Genomic DNA, 17,678 nt, shown 5'->3' with positions numbered 1-17,678 from the left:
GTTCCTGGTCCTAAAAACAGGCAGGGAACTGAAGCTCAGAGACTCTAAGGAATCGGCCCCATATCACTCAGTAGGTGTGGGACTGGGTATTCAAACCAAGTCTGTCTCGATTCCAGCTGGGGCCATGGCATGGTGCCCTTTGCTGCCTCCCCCTACCCCCCCGCCAAATTCCAGCCCGTCTCCTAAAATGTCATTGCATTCATTGCGACTCCCGCCCACCATTAGGCCCAGAAGAAAGGTAGTGCATTCTCTTGGTGTCTCCCTTAAGTATGAAGCCATTTTAGAGCAAAAGTCTCCACGTCTGCATCAGGCAGCCTGGCTAGCGGGACTTTTTCTGGCCTGATTTTCTCCAATTCTGATGGTGATGAGCTGCCTAGTAAAATTATGCTAAGTTTTGTGCAGAGCGAGTAGCATCTTACACGCTAATTACTGGCCACGTCTTTGAAGAATTCCTGTGCGATTTCCAGGGTAATCAACTCACCTCTTTCCTTGGGTCTGATTAGTAGTTTGGGCAAACTGGAGCCCCCGGCCCCGGCCCCACTCGAATCAGCAGGGCTCTGGATGTCGTTAGCTACTCCAATTGCCTTCTAAAAAATCTGTTTCACATAAAAGGACAAATGAGAATGAGTATTTGCCCATCTTTAAGACACTAACTACATTCTTTTCCACAGCCTGTTCTCGTTATTATTTCTCTCTTCAGGAGGAATTTGAACACAGCCTGGGTTCCCGCACGCAGTTCATGACTGCAAAGCGCTTCCTCTTCGAAATCCGACCCAAGTGGGCATATTCTGGAAATGTGGCATCTTCGAAGAACGTGACCCAGTTCATTCTTCTCTACTGGTTCTCCCTCCAGACTCACCTTCTAAGTCGGAGGTGGCCGGCTTTCCAGGGCTCGCCCAAGAACAATCACCTCTGCCCACTGCACCCCAGACAGGGCTGAACAGAGACCCTTTGTAGTATTTGCTGGAAAAGCAAGAAGAAACTTCATCCAAGGACCGCCTTCTTCTCCTCTTTATATAATAGTTAGTGTCGTTTATGCCAATAAAGTCACACAGAAATACTGGGTATGGCAGTGGGTTGATTCCAATGGGAGGGGTCTCGCCTCAACCCCCTTGGAACACAGAGGTGGAAACAAAGACAGGAAGGGATGGGTCAGTGAGTAGCAGGGAGAGAGTAAACTGGGGCCCCTTGGACAGAGTTCAGGTTCTGACATAGTTCTTGGGCCAACTTTAATAATGCTCGCTTGGTTCTCATACAGCACTCAGGGAATGAATGCCATGGACCGCGGGCCCTACCTGCCTCCCCACCCCGCCCTCATTTCCTCCAACCTCCCTCTTGGTCTCAGCACTCCGGCCATGTGCCCGCCTTTCTGCTTCTCTGACACGCCCAGCCTTTCCAACCCCAGGGCCTTTGCATACCCTGCTGCCCAAACACCATTTCCCCCCAGAGCTTCCCACAGTTCCCTTCCTCTCATCCTTCAGGCTTCTGCTCCAGTGGTCCATCCCAAAGGGCCCTTCTCTGACCCCCATCACTTCCACTATCCATACTTTAACCATATCATCACTCTTTTCTTCTCCCTCTCCCTGCTTTCTTCAGAGGACATTAGAGTCTGTATCTGTATGTCCACTGTCTCTCCCACACACAGAAGATAATCACTATGAGGGCAGGAACTGTCCCTCTTGCTCTCCACTGTTGCTTCCTGCCCGAAGAACAGTACCCAACACATAGTAGGTGCTCAGTAAATATTTAGTGAATGAATGAATGAATACATCAGCATACTCCACACAACTCCCATCCCTCTTTCTGGATTCTGCAATCTTCCTTGAAGAAAAAAAAAATATTCCTGGGCTTATCTGGACCCAATAAAAGAAAAAAATGTTCTTCTCTTAAATCTCTTGAAAATGAACAGCAGAGGCTTAGGAACACGAAGTTCTCAGTGTAAGCAAACAGAACCTGCAGGCTGAGTTCTAAGAAATGAGACCTGGCTGGTCACCGAGCATAGGGTGTGGGGCTGGTGACTTCACATATGATTCAGTTACCCCCAAATTTTATGGGGAATCCATTTCAAAATCAAAACCTCAATATGGAAAGTGGAGGGTGGCTTTGCTTTGGCATTCTTACGAGAAGGCAGGCCTTCTGAAAAGATGCTACGCTGTAGATAACTCATCCATAAAAGGGGGAGCAGGAGGGAAGGGGAGAAACCCCAGGATCGGGCATACTTCTCTGCTAAGGCTTCAGATGAAAACCGATCCGGGAGTGCGTGATCCTCCAAAAATCTGCCAGCCCCCAAAGTACTTAAGTTATCCCTCCAACCACAGCCACATGGAGAACGAAATTAAATCCCACGGAAAGATTTGACTTTTTTTTTTTTTAACATTATGCAATGTTTGGATGAAGAAAGGGGGGGAGGATATCAGAAGAAAAAAAAAAAAAAACTCATCGTTTTCCCAGAGTTTAGCAAAGCTATTTCTAGCTTTTAACGATACATTTTCACCATCACTTCACGGGTAGTTTTGAGAGGCGCAAAGGAGGGACTGTTCTGTTATGTAACCCATTTAAAGTAGGAAATTAGCAAGTCCTGAATGAATTCGGTTACTGTGCTCCGACTTGTGGAAAGTTTGGAGCGACTACAGTTCTATTTTGAGGTGAGCAAATCCATCATTTACAGATCAGCTCACAAATACTGCAGGGTTTCATGTCACCCTGAAAAGTTTCATAACAAAAACAGTTAAAGTACTTGAGGTGTTGGGACATTTCGTCTCTAAACCTTATGAGCCTGAAGAGTGAGGAGGGCAAGGATTCCCAGTTGCCAATTATTCAAAAATGCAAATATCTGAGATCAAATAAATATTCATCTCACCCCCGCCCCCATCTTTTTTTCTTTTTTCTTTTTTTCCCCAAGCGAAGTCCAGCAAAATAGTCTGGTCAACAACATAAAATGAAATGTCTGTTTTTAACGGAGCCGTCGGCCATGAAATAAATTCTGAAGCGATGAAAGCAGCGTCTTGAAACATAACAGTTAGGTATGCTGGGCCCGCCGGGCTGGCGAAAACAGGAAACAGAAATGTCTTTTGATCCTCAAGTTCCCCCTAGTGGCTCGGATGGAGGAGTGTCCGCACATTCATGGAATTTCACAGCAGGTAAAAGCGGTCTGAAGACTTTACATCGATGGCATGCGGTTAAGGAAAAGTACTGCCCTCTGCTCTTGAGCGCATGCGTCCTCCACGTGCCCAGGGAGCCGCTGTTGACTGCGGCACAGCTAATGTACAATCCCCTCTCGACTCCATAAACTGAGAACGGCCCTTTCAGTGGAGAGCCAGGGAGAGGAAGCCAGTAGCCCGCACTGCAAAGAGCTGCTAGTTAAAACATTTGGCCAGTTGGATGTATAATCAGCTTCTTGAGACAGGAGTTTACGGCTGCTGGGCTCCTTTGGAAATGAAGACAGACTCTTAAAAATGGCAAAACTGACGCTTGCAGATTGTATGTGGGTTTCTCAACCTCAACACTTTTGACGTCGGTTTGAATGATCCTCTGCTGCGGGGCTGCCCTGTGCAGTCTTCATTAGATGCCAGCAGAGCACCACCCCTCCAAGTTGTGAGAACCAAAAGTGACTTCAGACATTGCCCCATGCCCCCTACAGGCCACAGTCACCTCTGGCTGAGAATCACTGGATTAGATGAATAAAATACCATGTCCTCTGTATCCTATACAATAGCTTAAAAAACCTCTTTTCCCTAAAACTTAAGTGACCGGGTTCCTAAATCTTCTATCACTTGATTAAAAAAAAAATCTATACAAAGCAATCAAAGACTGGGTGTATAAATACAATGTGAATCATAAAATATGTTCGCTTTTTTTATATAGATCACTTTTTGAAATTCTAACATATCTGGAATAGACAACAGTACAGAATAATAAATAATGCATGGGTTTGGGGGGTTTTTTTTTGCTGAAATTAAAATAATTCTTTACCTGGAGAAAAAGCTATTTACATTTTATGTACCATGAGATACATACAACATAGGAGCATTATAATAACAAGCTCTCATTTTGACACCAGAGTTTCATGTCCCTGCACAAATTAAAATGATCCCCAAAGGCATAAAGTACACAAGCTTTATTGGGCAACAGCAACGGGCCACGCTGGCAGACAATGAAAATAGAACCGCTCAGAATCTCACAGGATCACATGTATGTCATCACAGGATCAAGAATTTAAATCATCTGGGAGCTCCTGCTAAATTAAAGCTCTGTACTATCACTTCCCTCTAATCAAAAAACGCTGTCCTGGTGAGTATCTGCCATGAGGATTACAGATAATCTACTAATGAGGAAGTCAAGGAGTCCCAGAGGAATTCAGTCAGCCCCCATTGCAACAAAATAATAAATGAGCCACAATATTTGTTTTTTGCAAATGCCACGCCCCCTCCCCTCCTGCCCCCCCAGCAAACACACTATTCACTGACATCGCCCAGCGACACCAACAGACTGTGTCTCCAACCATACTGTGACGAAGAAGACAGATTCCCAGGAACGCCGCGCTGGTGTGAGAAGATGCTGAGCGTCTCCAAGTACTGCAATGCTGCTCACGTGCTTATGGGTTCCATCCAAGAGCATAATATATATATTTTTCCAAGACACAATGGACTTAATTAATGGAAATATTTCCTAAGACATACATATAAATGACCAAAAAAAAAAAAAAGCTTTATGTTAAAAGAAGGAGGGAGAAATAAAGTCTGTTGTCTTTGCAAAGCTCCTTGTATATTTCTTAATGAAAAACAAAACCGTGACAGGATTTTAACGCAGTGAAAACCAAGTATGTCTTCAAAACACTTGAGGTGACATCATACACTCACACATACACACGTTTCAAACACACCAAAAAGATCCAAGATAAAAGTGGCTGATAGGTGTTGGCCTTAAGCAAGATAGAGCAGAAGATCACGTAGGTCCCATCCGCAATTCTGGCGCAGGTTTAAAATGCTGCCCCATAAAGGCGCAAGGGCATTCCCATTCCCACCCCGGGAAAAACAAAACAAAGTATAAAAGCAAAGGTCTAGAGAAAGAAAAACAGGCATGATCATGTCAATTTCCAATGAGCACAAAAGCCCAAAATACATTCAAAAGTACTGTCAGCATAACCTAAGTTTTCAGTGGAAAACATACGGAGGAAAGGGTATGCAGACGTTGGTATTTAAGATCACTGCTACGAAAAAGGGTTTCACTTAAGGGAAGCGAGTCTGGGATCTGGCTATAATAAAGCTAAAAGTGGGAGGAATCCCGGCCCTGGGCCTCCCAGCTCCAGGCGGCTGTAAACAGATGGTTTGCTCCAATCTCAAGATGCTCCTTGGGATGCCCTTCACCGCTTTAGGGCGAAGTCCTCTGCCCCAAGCAACCCAAGTAAGTGCAGCCAGTCTCACGGAGCACGATAAGCAACACACACATGCATGTGCACACTCTCAGATTAGCACTGAAACGGGCAGATACAAGAAAGCACTCAAGATGGAGACACTTGTCTGGTCACTTTCCTAGAGAAAGGGAGGGAAAAAGAGACACCCAACGGATTCCTCACTTTCCCACACGCACAACCGTCACCAAAAAATATAATAAAAGTCATCATCAAATAATAAAATTAAGTTACTCTGACAGAAATACCTAATGTTGTCAAAGGGCAGGGGGAGGTGTAATTTTTACTTTGAGGAAAGTATTTAAACAGCGCTGATTGTGTGCCAGGGGCCTCTGGCTGTCGGAGACTTGGGGCCGCTGAGTTCCAAGGCGAGGGGACCTCCAAGGTGTCAACGGTGTTTCCTAAGTTCCTTCCAGACTGGTGAACGGAATCCTTATGCTTTTTATGAACTCAGCAGTTTCCTGTAAAATGGCTTGGATTTTTTTGTCTGTGCCTTTGTCTTCTCTCCACAGCTAAGCTAACACGGGAAGTGCCTGTGTACGCAGATCCTCTGTTGGGATCATGGGCTGATGTGTGCACGTCAGGATCGTGTACTCTCAGCTGACTCGTGGCTCCCGCCATGTGGGTCTCTAGAGTTTGAGAAGCACACATGTGTTTTCCTAGACACTCCGGACCCCGGAAGGCGGCGGGAGCAGGCTGCCCCCTGGCAGGGTGGCTCTCCAACACGGTCACGGTCCCCGCTTTCATTTTAGTCCCTCTCACCCTTGGCCGCCTCCGCCAGGGTACGGTCGAAAGGCAGAACGAGGGGGTCTGTTGATGGCACAAACGCACCTGCGACCTCCAGGCACAGCTGCTTCTGCTCCTCTGGGACGCTTTCTCCCTCCCAGATGCCGAGCAAGAGTTTAGGTGTTGACTTTCAAAGTCAACTCAAGCACCTCGATCAAAACTGGGAATTAAGGAAAAGACCAAAGAGACTATCTTCATTCCCTGTCACTGCTGGAAACATCTAAAAATTTCCATGAGACCTACCTGTAGGAGCCATCACCTGTCTGTGAACAAGGTCAAGTTCACGGTTTGAGAACTGGGCATAGAAGTACCTTTAGACTTCCGGTTATACAGGCTGACTTCCAAGCAGACACACAGGTACAAAAACGCTGAGCACTACGTCCTCTCACTCCACCTCTGAAACCACATAAAATCACCCAGCAAAGACGTCAGACCTGCTCGCCCCTTCTCAAAGTTTTGGACAAAGATCCTCTTCCTGAATAACCATTCATTCAATACAACATTTACCTCCTGTAAATGTTTTCTGTGTGGCAGAAATGGCTGGGACAGAATGGGAAAAATCCTGCATAACTGCAGAATCTTAAAACTAAAATAGAAGTGATGTCATAGCCAATTTCACAGTGCCTGCAACTTACTGTCAATTCTATAAAGTTTTAAAAGGGCAACAGAAATACACGAGCATATCGAGTGCTCCAAAGTCAAGGGCCTCGTGTCCCCAGCTCTCCAAGAGCAGGCTTACCCTAGGGTGGTAGCCATAACTTACATCTCTGAAGCACATGAAGAAGAACCAGGCTGAAGGGCTGGAGGGTATGTACTCATAAAGAATTAATCACAAATCTAAGATCTCGAGCACGATCAGCTCTTGCAGATCCACCAACCTAATCCTCTGGCACGCACATGTGGCTTCTGCCAGGAGAGACTTGAAAACCCAAGAAAGCTTTGCCGGGCCACATCCAGCGCTTGAAAATTCTCTTCTTCCCCTGAAACAAGAAGCCACAGCTTTATAGGAAACACACATGCGTGGGCCCCACCCTGGTGGGGAGAGGAATCTCTACTCCTGGCTGCCTTCCAGCAAGTTCCCCTTGAAATCTGTAGGCTGCGCAACCGAGCCCAGACCCCAGAGCTGTAGCCCGGGCCTCCTTCGACTGGGGCTCCTTGCTCGAAGCTGCCACTGATGAATGGCAGCATGCTAAGACGCCTCTGCCTTTATCATTGTGTCCTCAGTAATTCCTCCTAACAGGAAACAGATTTCTGTGGACGTAAAGAGCCCCAGTCCCTGACCTTTCCACTTTAGACTTAGAGGGTCTGAGCCACATGTGCTACGTTGCCTAAAGAATTAGCTGAGTCTCTTGTCACACACTGTCGACACATTTAGGGGCCGTTCAGTGGCACGTTTCCTGCTAAAACAACTCTGCTGAAAATGTCTCAGAGTGTCCTCAGATAGCCACAGGCTTTGTAATTGTTACCAGATCGGAACAAAGCAAGATAACACCTTTGAAATTCTTTTACGAGGTGACAGGTGATGTTAACTCCAGGACCACAGACGCTGAACTGGAGGAAGGATAACATACGGATTTACGGTTCTCTCTCTCTTCTGCTCTCTTCTCATGTGGTTTTCTGTAATCCTAGGAATCCAGTGCCGTTTCGATAAGCAGGGCTGCCTTAGAGAGGATATTTAGCATTTCCAAATTGAGATTACTGTCCGGTTAACTTCTTACCAAATGTCACCGTCTTTTCCCCCAAACCTATACTGAGAGCTTTATCTTTGTCTGAAACCAGTTTTTTAAGAGCAGAAAGACGTAAAAGTGCACACACATTGGGATTGTTTAAAACAACAACCAAAAAACCCTCTACAGTCTTCGACTAGACAGAAACTTTTATCACATGACAACAAAATTCAAGTCATAAGGAAGCCTGCACAGTGACCCATGAATAAATCTCTCGGCTGAGTCGCCGGTTTTCACACAGTCACATTCACTCGACTGTGAATCACCAGGGGCTCAGGCAGGCCCGCGTGGGGCCCTCTCAGGCGCCTCCCTCCTGTTTACGCGGTGTCGGGCTCTGTGGAAGCGCAGAGCCTCTTCATGTCAGAACTGCACGTGGGAGCCACCACTGCACAATCCACGGGTGGTGGTGGTTAACAGAAATGCAACTTGAACTCTGTCCGCCAGGAGAGTGCGGAGACCGGGGTCCTCTCCCGAGCGCCCGGCCTAGGACGTGAGCTTCGAGTAGCTGGGAGGGGAGAACCGCCTTCGCAGGTACTTGAGGACATAGAGGGGCAGACAGCTGACCAGAGTGATGACAGACACTTTCCACAAGAAGGACAATGTGGCAATGAAGTACACGTCTGCAAGCAAACAGAAGACAGCAGTGAGCGGGCGGGAACGTGCCGCCCAGAGCCGGCGGGGCGGCAGGGCCATCGGAGGGGACGCGGGCCCCTCTCCCGCAGGGACTGTGCTGACAGCACCCAGGCTGCCGGCCTGACGTCCCTTCCCTGTCTCTCTCCTCCTCTCTCTGACCTGCTTCTGGAGCTTCCGGACCTTCCGTGAAACGCTGTTTTCAACGACTCTGAGAAGAAAACCGTGGGCAAAAGAATCCCCCTTCCAAGTGTTTTTGATTTGGAATCTGACAGCTGGAGTTTTTCTTTCTAAACCCGGCAGAAAGTGACGCTCAAACACACAGTTCTTCCCAGCAACTTTTCCCCTTCGCCTCAGCAATGGTCACAGAAGCCAGAGCCGGGTCTGAGGGTGGTGCAAAGAGGGGCGGAGACCCCTCGTCAGGAAGAGTGTGACCTGGAGGGGCGGGGAGCTCCCCCTCCTGCCGCCACACGGTCAGGCCTGCAGTTCCGAGGTTTGTGCAGCAGAGGAGCGACAGCTAGTGATTTGCAACAGTACCGGGAGTGGATGCCTGCCAGCCGCCTTCCCTGCCTCTTGAGCACAGGCTGGGGGAGACGCAGCGGGCACTGAGGAAGCACCTACTAAGTGCCAGGCCCAGGGCCCCGACCACGGGCCCAGTCCTATGACTGGTCCACATCTAAGGTGCTGACCAAAGCCTCTTGAGGGCAGAGCTTGCATCTTCTAAGCCTCTGTGACTCCCTGGCCTCAAGCCACTGAGCGCACAGTAGGTGCTCACAGAACCTATTCAGAGAGACTTTTCAAACAAGTGTGAAACTGTTCTAAGACTTCACTTTTCACGGGAGTGCTCCTTTTTCCTTTATCAAAACCTTCTTAAAGAGCGTTTACTGATAAAGAAGAGGCGTGATAGAAGATGCTTTCATGATAAGGCAGAGTTTCTCAAGCTAATAACACTGGTTAAGTCCTGCTGAACTGTCATTTACTCTCTGGATTCTCACCATCTCCATAGCTCCACGGAGCCCGGCACAGTGACCAGCTCCCCTGGAGAAGCCCACTAGGTCCTTGAAGAACTGAATGAATCCCCTTCTAAGCCAGCAGGCACGCTGGCATGGCGTGGTTTTAACGAAAACACTCTACATTAAGATCGTGCCCGCCAGCCTCAGTTCCAAGAGGCTGATTCTCAACTGCCACTGGTCCCAAGGGACGCCAGTGAGAAAAGGGCGGGCAGCTGAGTACAAAGGCCTGCTGGACAAAGGGCCCAGGACACGAGCACTGGGGAGGCTGCCTCCCTTCCCAGCTGCTGAGACCCCTGGACCTGATGGGCGGGCCCCTAGGTGCAGGGGGGTCTCACCGATAAATTCGTGGAGGAACACCAGGGAGGCGACGTAGCAGGCCAGGCTGAGCAGCTCGGCCACCGTCATGAGCCAGTGCCAGGTCTGGATGGTGAGGGCCACCATCAGCAGCTCCGTGAGGATCAGCGACGTGAAGGAAATCGCCACGATGTGCACGAATTCCGACTCAAACAGCAGCAGCGCCCCGTACATGATGGTGCTCCCTGCAAGGGCGGAGGGAAGTCTGGCTGGGGAGGGGCTTCTGCTGCCCACGCAGCCCTCCCTGCTGGGAGCCGACGCCTCCCCCGCCTTCCCCACCGAAGGCTCACCCCGCTCACCCACATCTGACTCCTTTTGTTTTTCCCGTTCAGACATGAAAGGTACCATTTGTTAAAGGAGGTTAATGAGTGCTACTTTATGGAGGTTTGAAAGAGAGGCATCACATTCTAGTTTTCCTACGTTCCCTTTTGGCTGTATATAAGACAGAGTTTATTTTTATTTTATTTTTTTCTTAACATCTTTATTGGAGTATAACTGCTTTACAATGGTGTGTTGGTTTCTGCTGTATAACAAAGTGAATCAGCTATACATACACATACATCCCCGTATCTCCTCCCTCTTGAGTCTCCCTCCCACCCTCCCTATCCCATCCCTCTAGGTGGACACAAAGCACCGAGCTGATCTCTCTGTGCTATGCGGCTGCTTCCCACTAGCTATCTGTTTTACATTTGGTAGCGTATATATGTCCATGCCACTCTCTCACTTTGTTCCAGCTTACCCTTCCCCCTCCCCGTGTCCTCAAGTCCATTCTCTATGTCTGTGTCTTTATTAATAGAGAGTTTATAATTGCATAGAGAGGGAGAGGAAGAGATAGAGAGGAAAAAAAGGAAAAGAGAGGCAGAGAGAGTAACTGTCTGGACTGGGTGGAACAAGAAATATAAGTTTCTGTGTATTATTTTAAATGACAGATGTAGTCAGCCACAGAAGAACAAATACTGTACAATCCCACGTATATGACGGATCTAAGTAGTCACATTCACAGAGACAAAGTAGAATGGTGACTACCAGGAACTGTGCGGAGGAAGGAGAGAGGCGTTTGTTGTTGAATGGATACAGAGTTTCAGTTTTGCAAGATGAAAAAGTTCTGGAGATCTGCTTCACAACAACGTGAACATACTGGACACTACTGAACTGCGCACTTAAGAAGAGTTAGATGGTAAATGTTATGCTTTGTCTCCTTTACCCCCCTCCCTGCCCCCAAACACAAAAAATGATAGGGACAACCAAGCGAGACCCTCAAAGAATTACGCACCTGCACTGAGGAGAGAAAGGAAAGTGGGGAAGGGTCCAGATAAGTGCATTTTCCTCCAGAATTGCAGGAACTCAATGGGGAATGTCTCACGTTGATCAGAAACACTAGCTACATGAGATTCCTGCTCAAGAGCAGGGCCAGGAGACCCTGAACCCCAAAACTCTCAAATGACTGCCTATTACAACAGTACTGGGGATGCAGGGGGTGCAATAAAGCACCACTGCTTGTTATTATGAACTTCCATGCAGGATTTGCTTTCTTCAGACAGCTACATACATGTCACTTTGCTATACTTCTCAAAAAGAAAAAAAACCCTCAAATTGTTTCAATGACCATTTAGCCTCCTAACAAATTCAACGGTCTACACTTTTTGACCACACATCCCATCAGAAAAAAAACACTAAGAATGAATCCCTAACGGACGATGTGGATTTCTAAATTATCCATGTGTACCTGTGCAGACAGACACAGAGAGGTAGCAGGACCACTGTGCAAATATATCAGGTACATTATAAAACATACATGACAACAGAAGTTCTAAAAAGAGGAAAAAATACATACAAAGAGAGGTTCTGACATTTCCTTTTCATATTCCAGTAAGTCGCCTTACAAAGCCTGTACAGTCTGAGGGACCCTCTCTGGAGGCCACAGAAGTAAATATGTTGTTCAAGAACTACAACTTGACTTCAGAAAAAGTATCAGAACATTCCAGAAAGCGACCACTTTTTGTTACAATGACTTGAACACCCCAGCAGGGTTTGATTAGTATTAGTTGCACTTTTCTCTGACTTTGTCTCAGTTAAGCGGACAGCACCTCCTCACATGTGTGCCTCTGTGCCTGATGAGCAAGGCCTTAGAACCCGAGGAGGGGGGCTCCCTCGGACACAATGCCACACTCCTTACTGCAACCTCAGGATGCCAGCTGCTTCTCTTTGTGTTCTACAGACAACAGAATGGTGAAGTTGACCCTGGGGCCAAGGCCAGAGCATAAGACGACAGGTGGTTTCACCCGTCCTTACCTTGATAGATGCTGATCAAAACCCATATCAAGAATGTCTTGTAGGACAACGGCCGTCCCTGAATGAGAGAGAGGAAGACAGAGCGGGTTAGCGTGCGGGGCTCATCCAGGGCACGAGCCACTGTCAGGCTACCCTCCACCAACCAGACAAGGCAACCTGCCTGTTTTCATCAAAACAGTGGCTCACACACATCAAAATACATTAAAGAAATGACTTTTTTTAAAAGAGAATTGATATTAGATGGAAATATTGGGTTGGCCCAAAAGTTCGTTTGGGTTTTTCCGTAAGATGTTACGGAATAACCCGAACGAACTTTTGGGCCAACCCAGTAAATCTGCTCTTTATCAAAAACCCCTTGAGGACCAACAAATGCAATTACGCACACACATTTTTCAGGAGTGTACACAAAAGCATTTCCAGGAACAGACACAAGCTGCAGCTACAAAATGGAACTGTCAGGGGCTTTTTAAAAAGGCATTAGAAGGTTTGTTTTAAAAGCTGACATATCACTGTACAGTTTAATATTCTTTACATGTGCATATCATACTTTAAGAAAAGACATATACTCCCACGCCTTCCTCTCAAAAGCAAGCCACCAGTTCAAGTGCGTTCACATCAGACATGGAGGGTCTGTGTGAAATATGTTAAAAGAGGGAGGGAGGGAGGGAAGAAGGAAGAAACGATGGATATGGAGGAAGGAAGGAGGAAGGGGCTCAGTGAACCTTGAGGAGATCCTTGTAGAGCTCAGGGTACAGCATGGCAACTTCTGACTTGACATCTTTGTCCAGGACCAGAGAAAACACAGGAAACATGGTATAGATGGTGGAGTACCTGGGAGAAAAAAAATCACCACAGGTAATATCCAGCCAGTGGAGTACAAGCCATGTGCTGCCCCAGCCTCTGGAGCCCAATTTCCATTCCTTCATTCAACTACTACGTACTGAGCACCTGGTATGTGCCAGGGCCAGTTCAAAGCACTGGAGATTCAAGATGAAAAAAGCAGACCATAACGCCTGCCCTCGGAGAGCTTCCGTGCTGGCCGGTGAGTCAAAAAACAAATTCAGTGAACTATACCGTGTGCTGGAGGTTAAGTGCTGAGGAGGGAAATACAACGGGGAAGAGGGAATGAGACATGGGGTGGGGTGGTGCAATTTTAGAGAGGGTGGACAGGAGACGGGGCATTTGAGAAAACACCCACAAGAGGTGAGGGGGAGGCCATGCCAATATCCGAGGGAAGAGCATCCCAGGCAGAGAGAACAGCAAGTGCAAAGGCCCTGAGGTGGAGGCATGTCTGTCCTGTTTGAAGAACAGCGAGGCTGCCAGTCTGGGTGGAGCTGAGTGGGTGAGGGGGAAAGCGAAGAGATGAGAACCAAGAGGGAAGAGGGGACCAGATCATGGGGGGGGCCACATGGAGCACGGCTCAGGGAACCCCTGGTTCTATTCTGGCATGTTCTGCCACTCTTCCAGGGCCTGACAAAGGACAGGCCATTTTTCCAGTTAGAAGCAGGCAGAATTCCAGTGCCTACTCTCAGGCTGAACATAAGAAGATGGAAGGCATGCTTTGTAAGATTCCACTGGGACCAGCCGGCCTCTCTGTGCTTCCCACCTTGGTAACCAGGGGAGCGCCCTGCCAGCGTCTCGATCTAGGGCATGTGGTAACCAAACTCCACCTACCTGGGGAATTCAGAGACTGGGCACATCCTCTCAAAAGGTCAAAAGGAACGTCCTAAATTCCAGGTCAGGAACAGGGGGTGGGTTTGATAGCAAACATAGCAAACGTCCAAGGGACAGCGTGCCTCACAGGTCAGTGGCACGCAGTGGCCAAGCTCTATCAGGGGTAACCCGGAGAGAGCAAGGCTCTGGCCGCCTTAGAGACCCACCAGCAGGATGGTCCACTATGGGCAGCCATGGCAGAGAGGGTACTTTCCAGATGCCCCTTCCACTTTTTCTAAGACCCCTCAGTGATTTCCTAAGAAATCACAGTCTGTGAAGCTTCACTCTTGCCTGGTATGCCAATCAGCTGACAACCTCAGGCTCTCGTGGGCGAGCATTCTTCAACCATCAGGTATGAATGGACCACAAACAGATCGGACGCTGCATCCGCAATTTGGTTAAGGGCTTACCAGTTCAAAAACGTATTCATTCAAGAAGGTTCTAAACCAGACTGCCAGACCTGCCTTGACTTGGGGACTGAAGGGTCTTCACATGATGCTTCCTCCTTCTTCTGTGGCATTTTAGGGAGGTTTCATTAAAAATTAATACCTTGCCTGGACTTCCTTACCCAATGATGAGGAATCCTTGATAGAGAGGAACGGAGGCAAAGTAAAACACGGAGGAAAACACAGCCTGTGCCGAGGAAAAAGAAGGATGTTACCAAAAACCATGACCAAAGCCCTTGTGTTTGTATCAGAAAAATAACAGCCATCGCTTACAGAGCACTTATTTTACACCCGCACGGTTACGGTGCTTTAAGTATATTAGCTCATTTAATTACTACAGCAACCCTGTGAAGGAGATACTGTTATCATCATCCCCATTTTACAGATGAGGGAAGTAAGGCACAGAGAGGTTAAGTGACTTGCCCAAGATAGCACAGCTCATAAGGGACAGAGCCAGGAGTCACACCAGGGAGTTTAGCTCCAGGGTCCACTCTCAGCTCCTCTGTGAACATTTATTAAGTTACACAAGCTGGACCTGGAAATACTTTGTATCTGATCTCAGTGAATCTCCAGAAGAACGCATGAGATCAAGTCCTAATATCCCCTACATTTTACAGAAGGGGAAACTGAGCACATAAATGGCCCTGCGGGACTCAAGCCCAGTTCTGTCTCCAGAGCCCACACTCCTGACGGCTCAGAATTACCACCTCTCTGGGTCTACAATCGATAAACGAGTTGGTGGACGTATTGGAAACAGATAGGGGAAAATATCCTCCACTGTGAGGATATGCACCAGTTACCCTTGGGACCGCAGAGAAGGCTTCACTTCTCATATTACATGTTTCACTCTTCTTGGAAATTTTTACAAAGAGCCCACAACCTGCTACTTTTGCAATTAGACAAAAGCAATAACGATATTTACGAACCCCTACTGAAATGTCTGCTTCCGGATTTGGAAAATATTAGCTACTGGCAGTGAAAAGTAGGCTAGGGAGATAAAATCAGGCTTGATGCTCTGTTACTTCCTTCTCTGAACACCTACCCGCCAACAGAAGCAAAGTGACCTCAAAGCTAATTTCTATCAGTATAAAACCTACGGGAGGCCAGGGACAACTGTTGCCTAAAGGCTTTTTAAAAACTGAACGTGGAGGAAAAGGCTGGGCCAGGCTAGTGGTTAAAAAGAGCGTGGGACAGAGACCCCTTCCCCGTATCACCCGCTGTGGGTGTTCGCTTGGCACAGAGCTCAGAACACAGGTGGCACCTAGAGCCATGGTCACGGGCAGCCCCGGCCACACCCGGTCGTGATTTCAGAACTGAAAGGTGAAATCCGTTTTTCAAATGACTTCTCACCCAGGCTGGGCCACTGCACAGGAAGGATGGTTATAAAGACGTCAAGAATCCGGTGTTCAGTCTTACAGAGCAACACCAGGAGCCTCGTTCTCTAAAAGGGCCAGACTGACCATAAAACCTTCACCCTGGAAAGAGCACCGTGGAAAATAAAAATGCTATGTCTTCATCTATCTAAGAGCCCACTGTCAAGGTGCAATTCGAACGGGACTTGCTCTCAGCCAGTCACTTTCAGCACAGTGGACAGGGTTAAGGGTGTTTTTTTGGCTTTTTTTTTTTTTTTTTTTTCCTGCAGCACAAAGAACAATTCCTCATGTTAGAACTTTTTTTTCTGAATCGATGTTCATGGTAACATACAGGCATTACAGAAGTCAGCTCATCCAGGCCAGCTTTTGTGTGTTTGCCCAGGGACAAGCTGATTAATCTCCCAGTGATTAAAACCATGACATTATCCAGTTCCGTTGATGAGCTAACATAAAATAAAAGTACAGATGTGGTCTGATGAACCGTAGCAGCTGTTGGCGTTTAGACTGTGTTGATGAAAATCACTGTAAGCCTCCTTCCCTCATAAACGCAATAGATGCTGAAAACATAACCCCACCACCACCACCAAAGGCATGGATGAGCCAGTGGATGGTGAATGCTCATGTACACCACGCAGCACCACTCGACCCTTTAGGGCAGGGTGTCTTTCATGTATGATTAAACACCTTTCCCACAAAGTAAAACATCACCTTAGGTTTATACATTAGCCTGTTTTGTTTTTATTAATGATGGTAAGGACGCCTTCAGCACCTGATGCCTTATAAAACTCTCTGCTTTTCAAAGTAGCCCTGTCTGAGGGGCAAGGGCCAAGATGCTTGAATGGAGTGATGGAGAGGTCTGATGCCCACTTTACAGGTGGAAAGACTGAAGCCCAGAGTGGTAACGTGACTTGCTCAAGGTCTCAGAGATACCTGATGATATGGGTTCCAAGATGTCCCATTCCTATGTTCTCACCACTTAACTGGGGGTATTTTTCACCTAAACGCCCAAGGAGGAAAGTCAGCCAATAGTTTTTCAACACCCAAAATGTTTCCTTTCCCTCCCTTTGGCCTCTTTCCTAATACAACTTCATCGCCACAGCCTGATGACAGACTTTGAAGGAGCTGGGGAGAGAGAAGATGGGAAAATACCTTACACATTCTAGAATCCTTTTGTGAAAAAGCAAGATGTAACTCCCTGAGAGGACTGACGATTGGGATAACTACGCTGGACCCCCAGCCAGGCTGCAATGGAGGCAGAAGTGAGATGCCCTGGGCTGAGCCGCCCTCGCTAAGCGCCCCCCTGCATGTGGAAGCAGCAGCTGGCCCTGTGGATGGAGGGCAGGGGGGCACACCTGCATTAAGAGCACAGGTACCGGAATCCCCTGCCTGGGTAGACTAAATCCCTGAGAGACACTGCACCGATTTCTCGCCCACACTGAGCCTCAGCCTCCCCATCTGCGGAATGGGCACAGGCTACAGTGAGGACTGCAGGTGAGCCCGCATTGTGAACACTTAGCCTGACGCCCAGGGTACAGGAAGCACTCAAGAAAAGCAAGTTATTCTTCTTTTGTGGCTGCTCTCTGTAGGTCCTTGCTTCTGCATGTGGGAAACTCAGGGCCGGAGTATTCACTCGGCATTTAACTGTGCATCTTTGCCTCTGGTAAACTAAGGATAACAACTCACCCCAATATGAGCACCCGGGTCATTTACACTACCGCCCACTTGGTGCCAAGCCCTGGCAAGGCACCACTGCTAATGCTCACATCCGCTCCGCACAGCAAGCAGAGCCTTCGCCCCCAACACAGGAAGGCTTCGGGGCGGCCACTCCAAGCTCTATCGCCAGAATGTGGCGGGGGGTTGGGGGAGGGGCATTGAAACTGGCCAGGCCGGGGTAACAGCTCCGAAGTGGAGACTAATTCTCAGGCCCACGGCAA

General features: G+C 48.0%; 1 protein-coding gene across 6 annotated transcripts in view; it reads right to left on the bottom strand.

Moving 5' to 3' along the window:
- Positions 1-4,102: 4,102 nt before the first annotated feature.
- Positions 4,103-17,678, bottom strand: part of ATP9A (ATPase phospholipid transporting 9A (putative)) — a 136,140-nt gene continuing 122,564 nt past the window's right edge. For 3 of the 6 annotated variants that reach the window (XM_082362685.1, XM_082362684.1, XM_082362683.1), the window contains 5 exons: positions 14,494-14,558; positions 12,935-13,043; positions 12,213-12,270; positions 9,902-10,105; positions 4,103-8,543 (listed from right to left, as the gene is read on the bottom strand). In XM_082362685.1, coding sequence (XP_082218811.1) covers positions 8,407-8,543; positions 9,902-10,105; positions 12,213-12,270; positions 12,935-13,043; positions 14,494-14,558 — 573 coding nt within the window. In that variant the 3' untranslated portion in view covers positions 4,103-8,406. Of the gene's footprint in view, positions 8,544-9,901; positions 10,106-10,223; positions 10,353-12,212; positions 12,271-12,934; positions 13,044-14,493; positions 14,559-17,678 lie in introns of those variants that run through there. The other 3 variants (XR_014236149.1, XM_082362686.1, XR_014236150.1) reach the window with 3 other exon arrangements.

This window comes from Balaenoptera borealis (assembly GCF_965194805.1).
Source record: "Balaenoptera borealis genome assembly, chromosome: 16".
Classification (NCBI taxonomy): Eukaryota; Metazoa; Chordata; class Mammalia; order Artiodactyla; family Balaenopteridae; genus Balaenoptera; species Balaenoptera borealis.
This window is presented reverse-complemented; position numbering and strand designations above follow the sequence as displayed.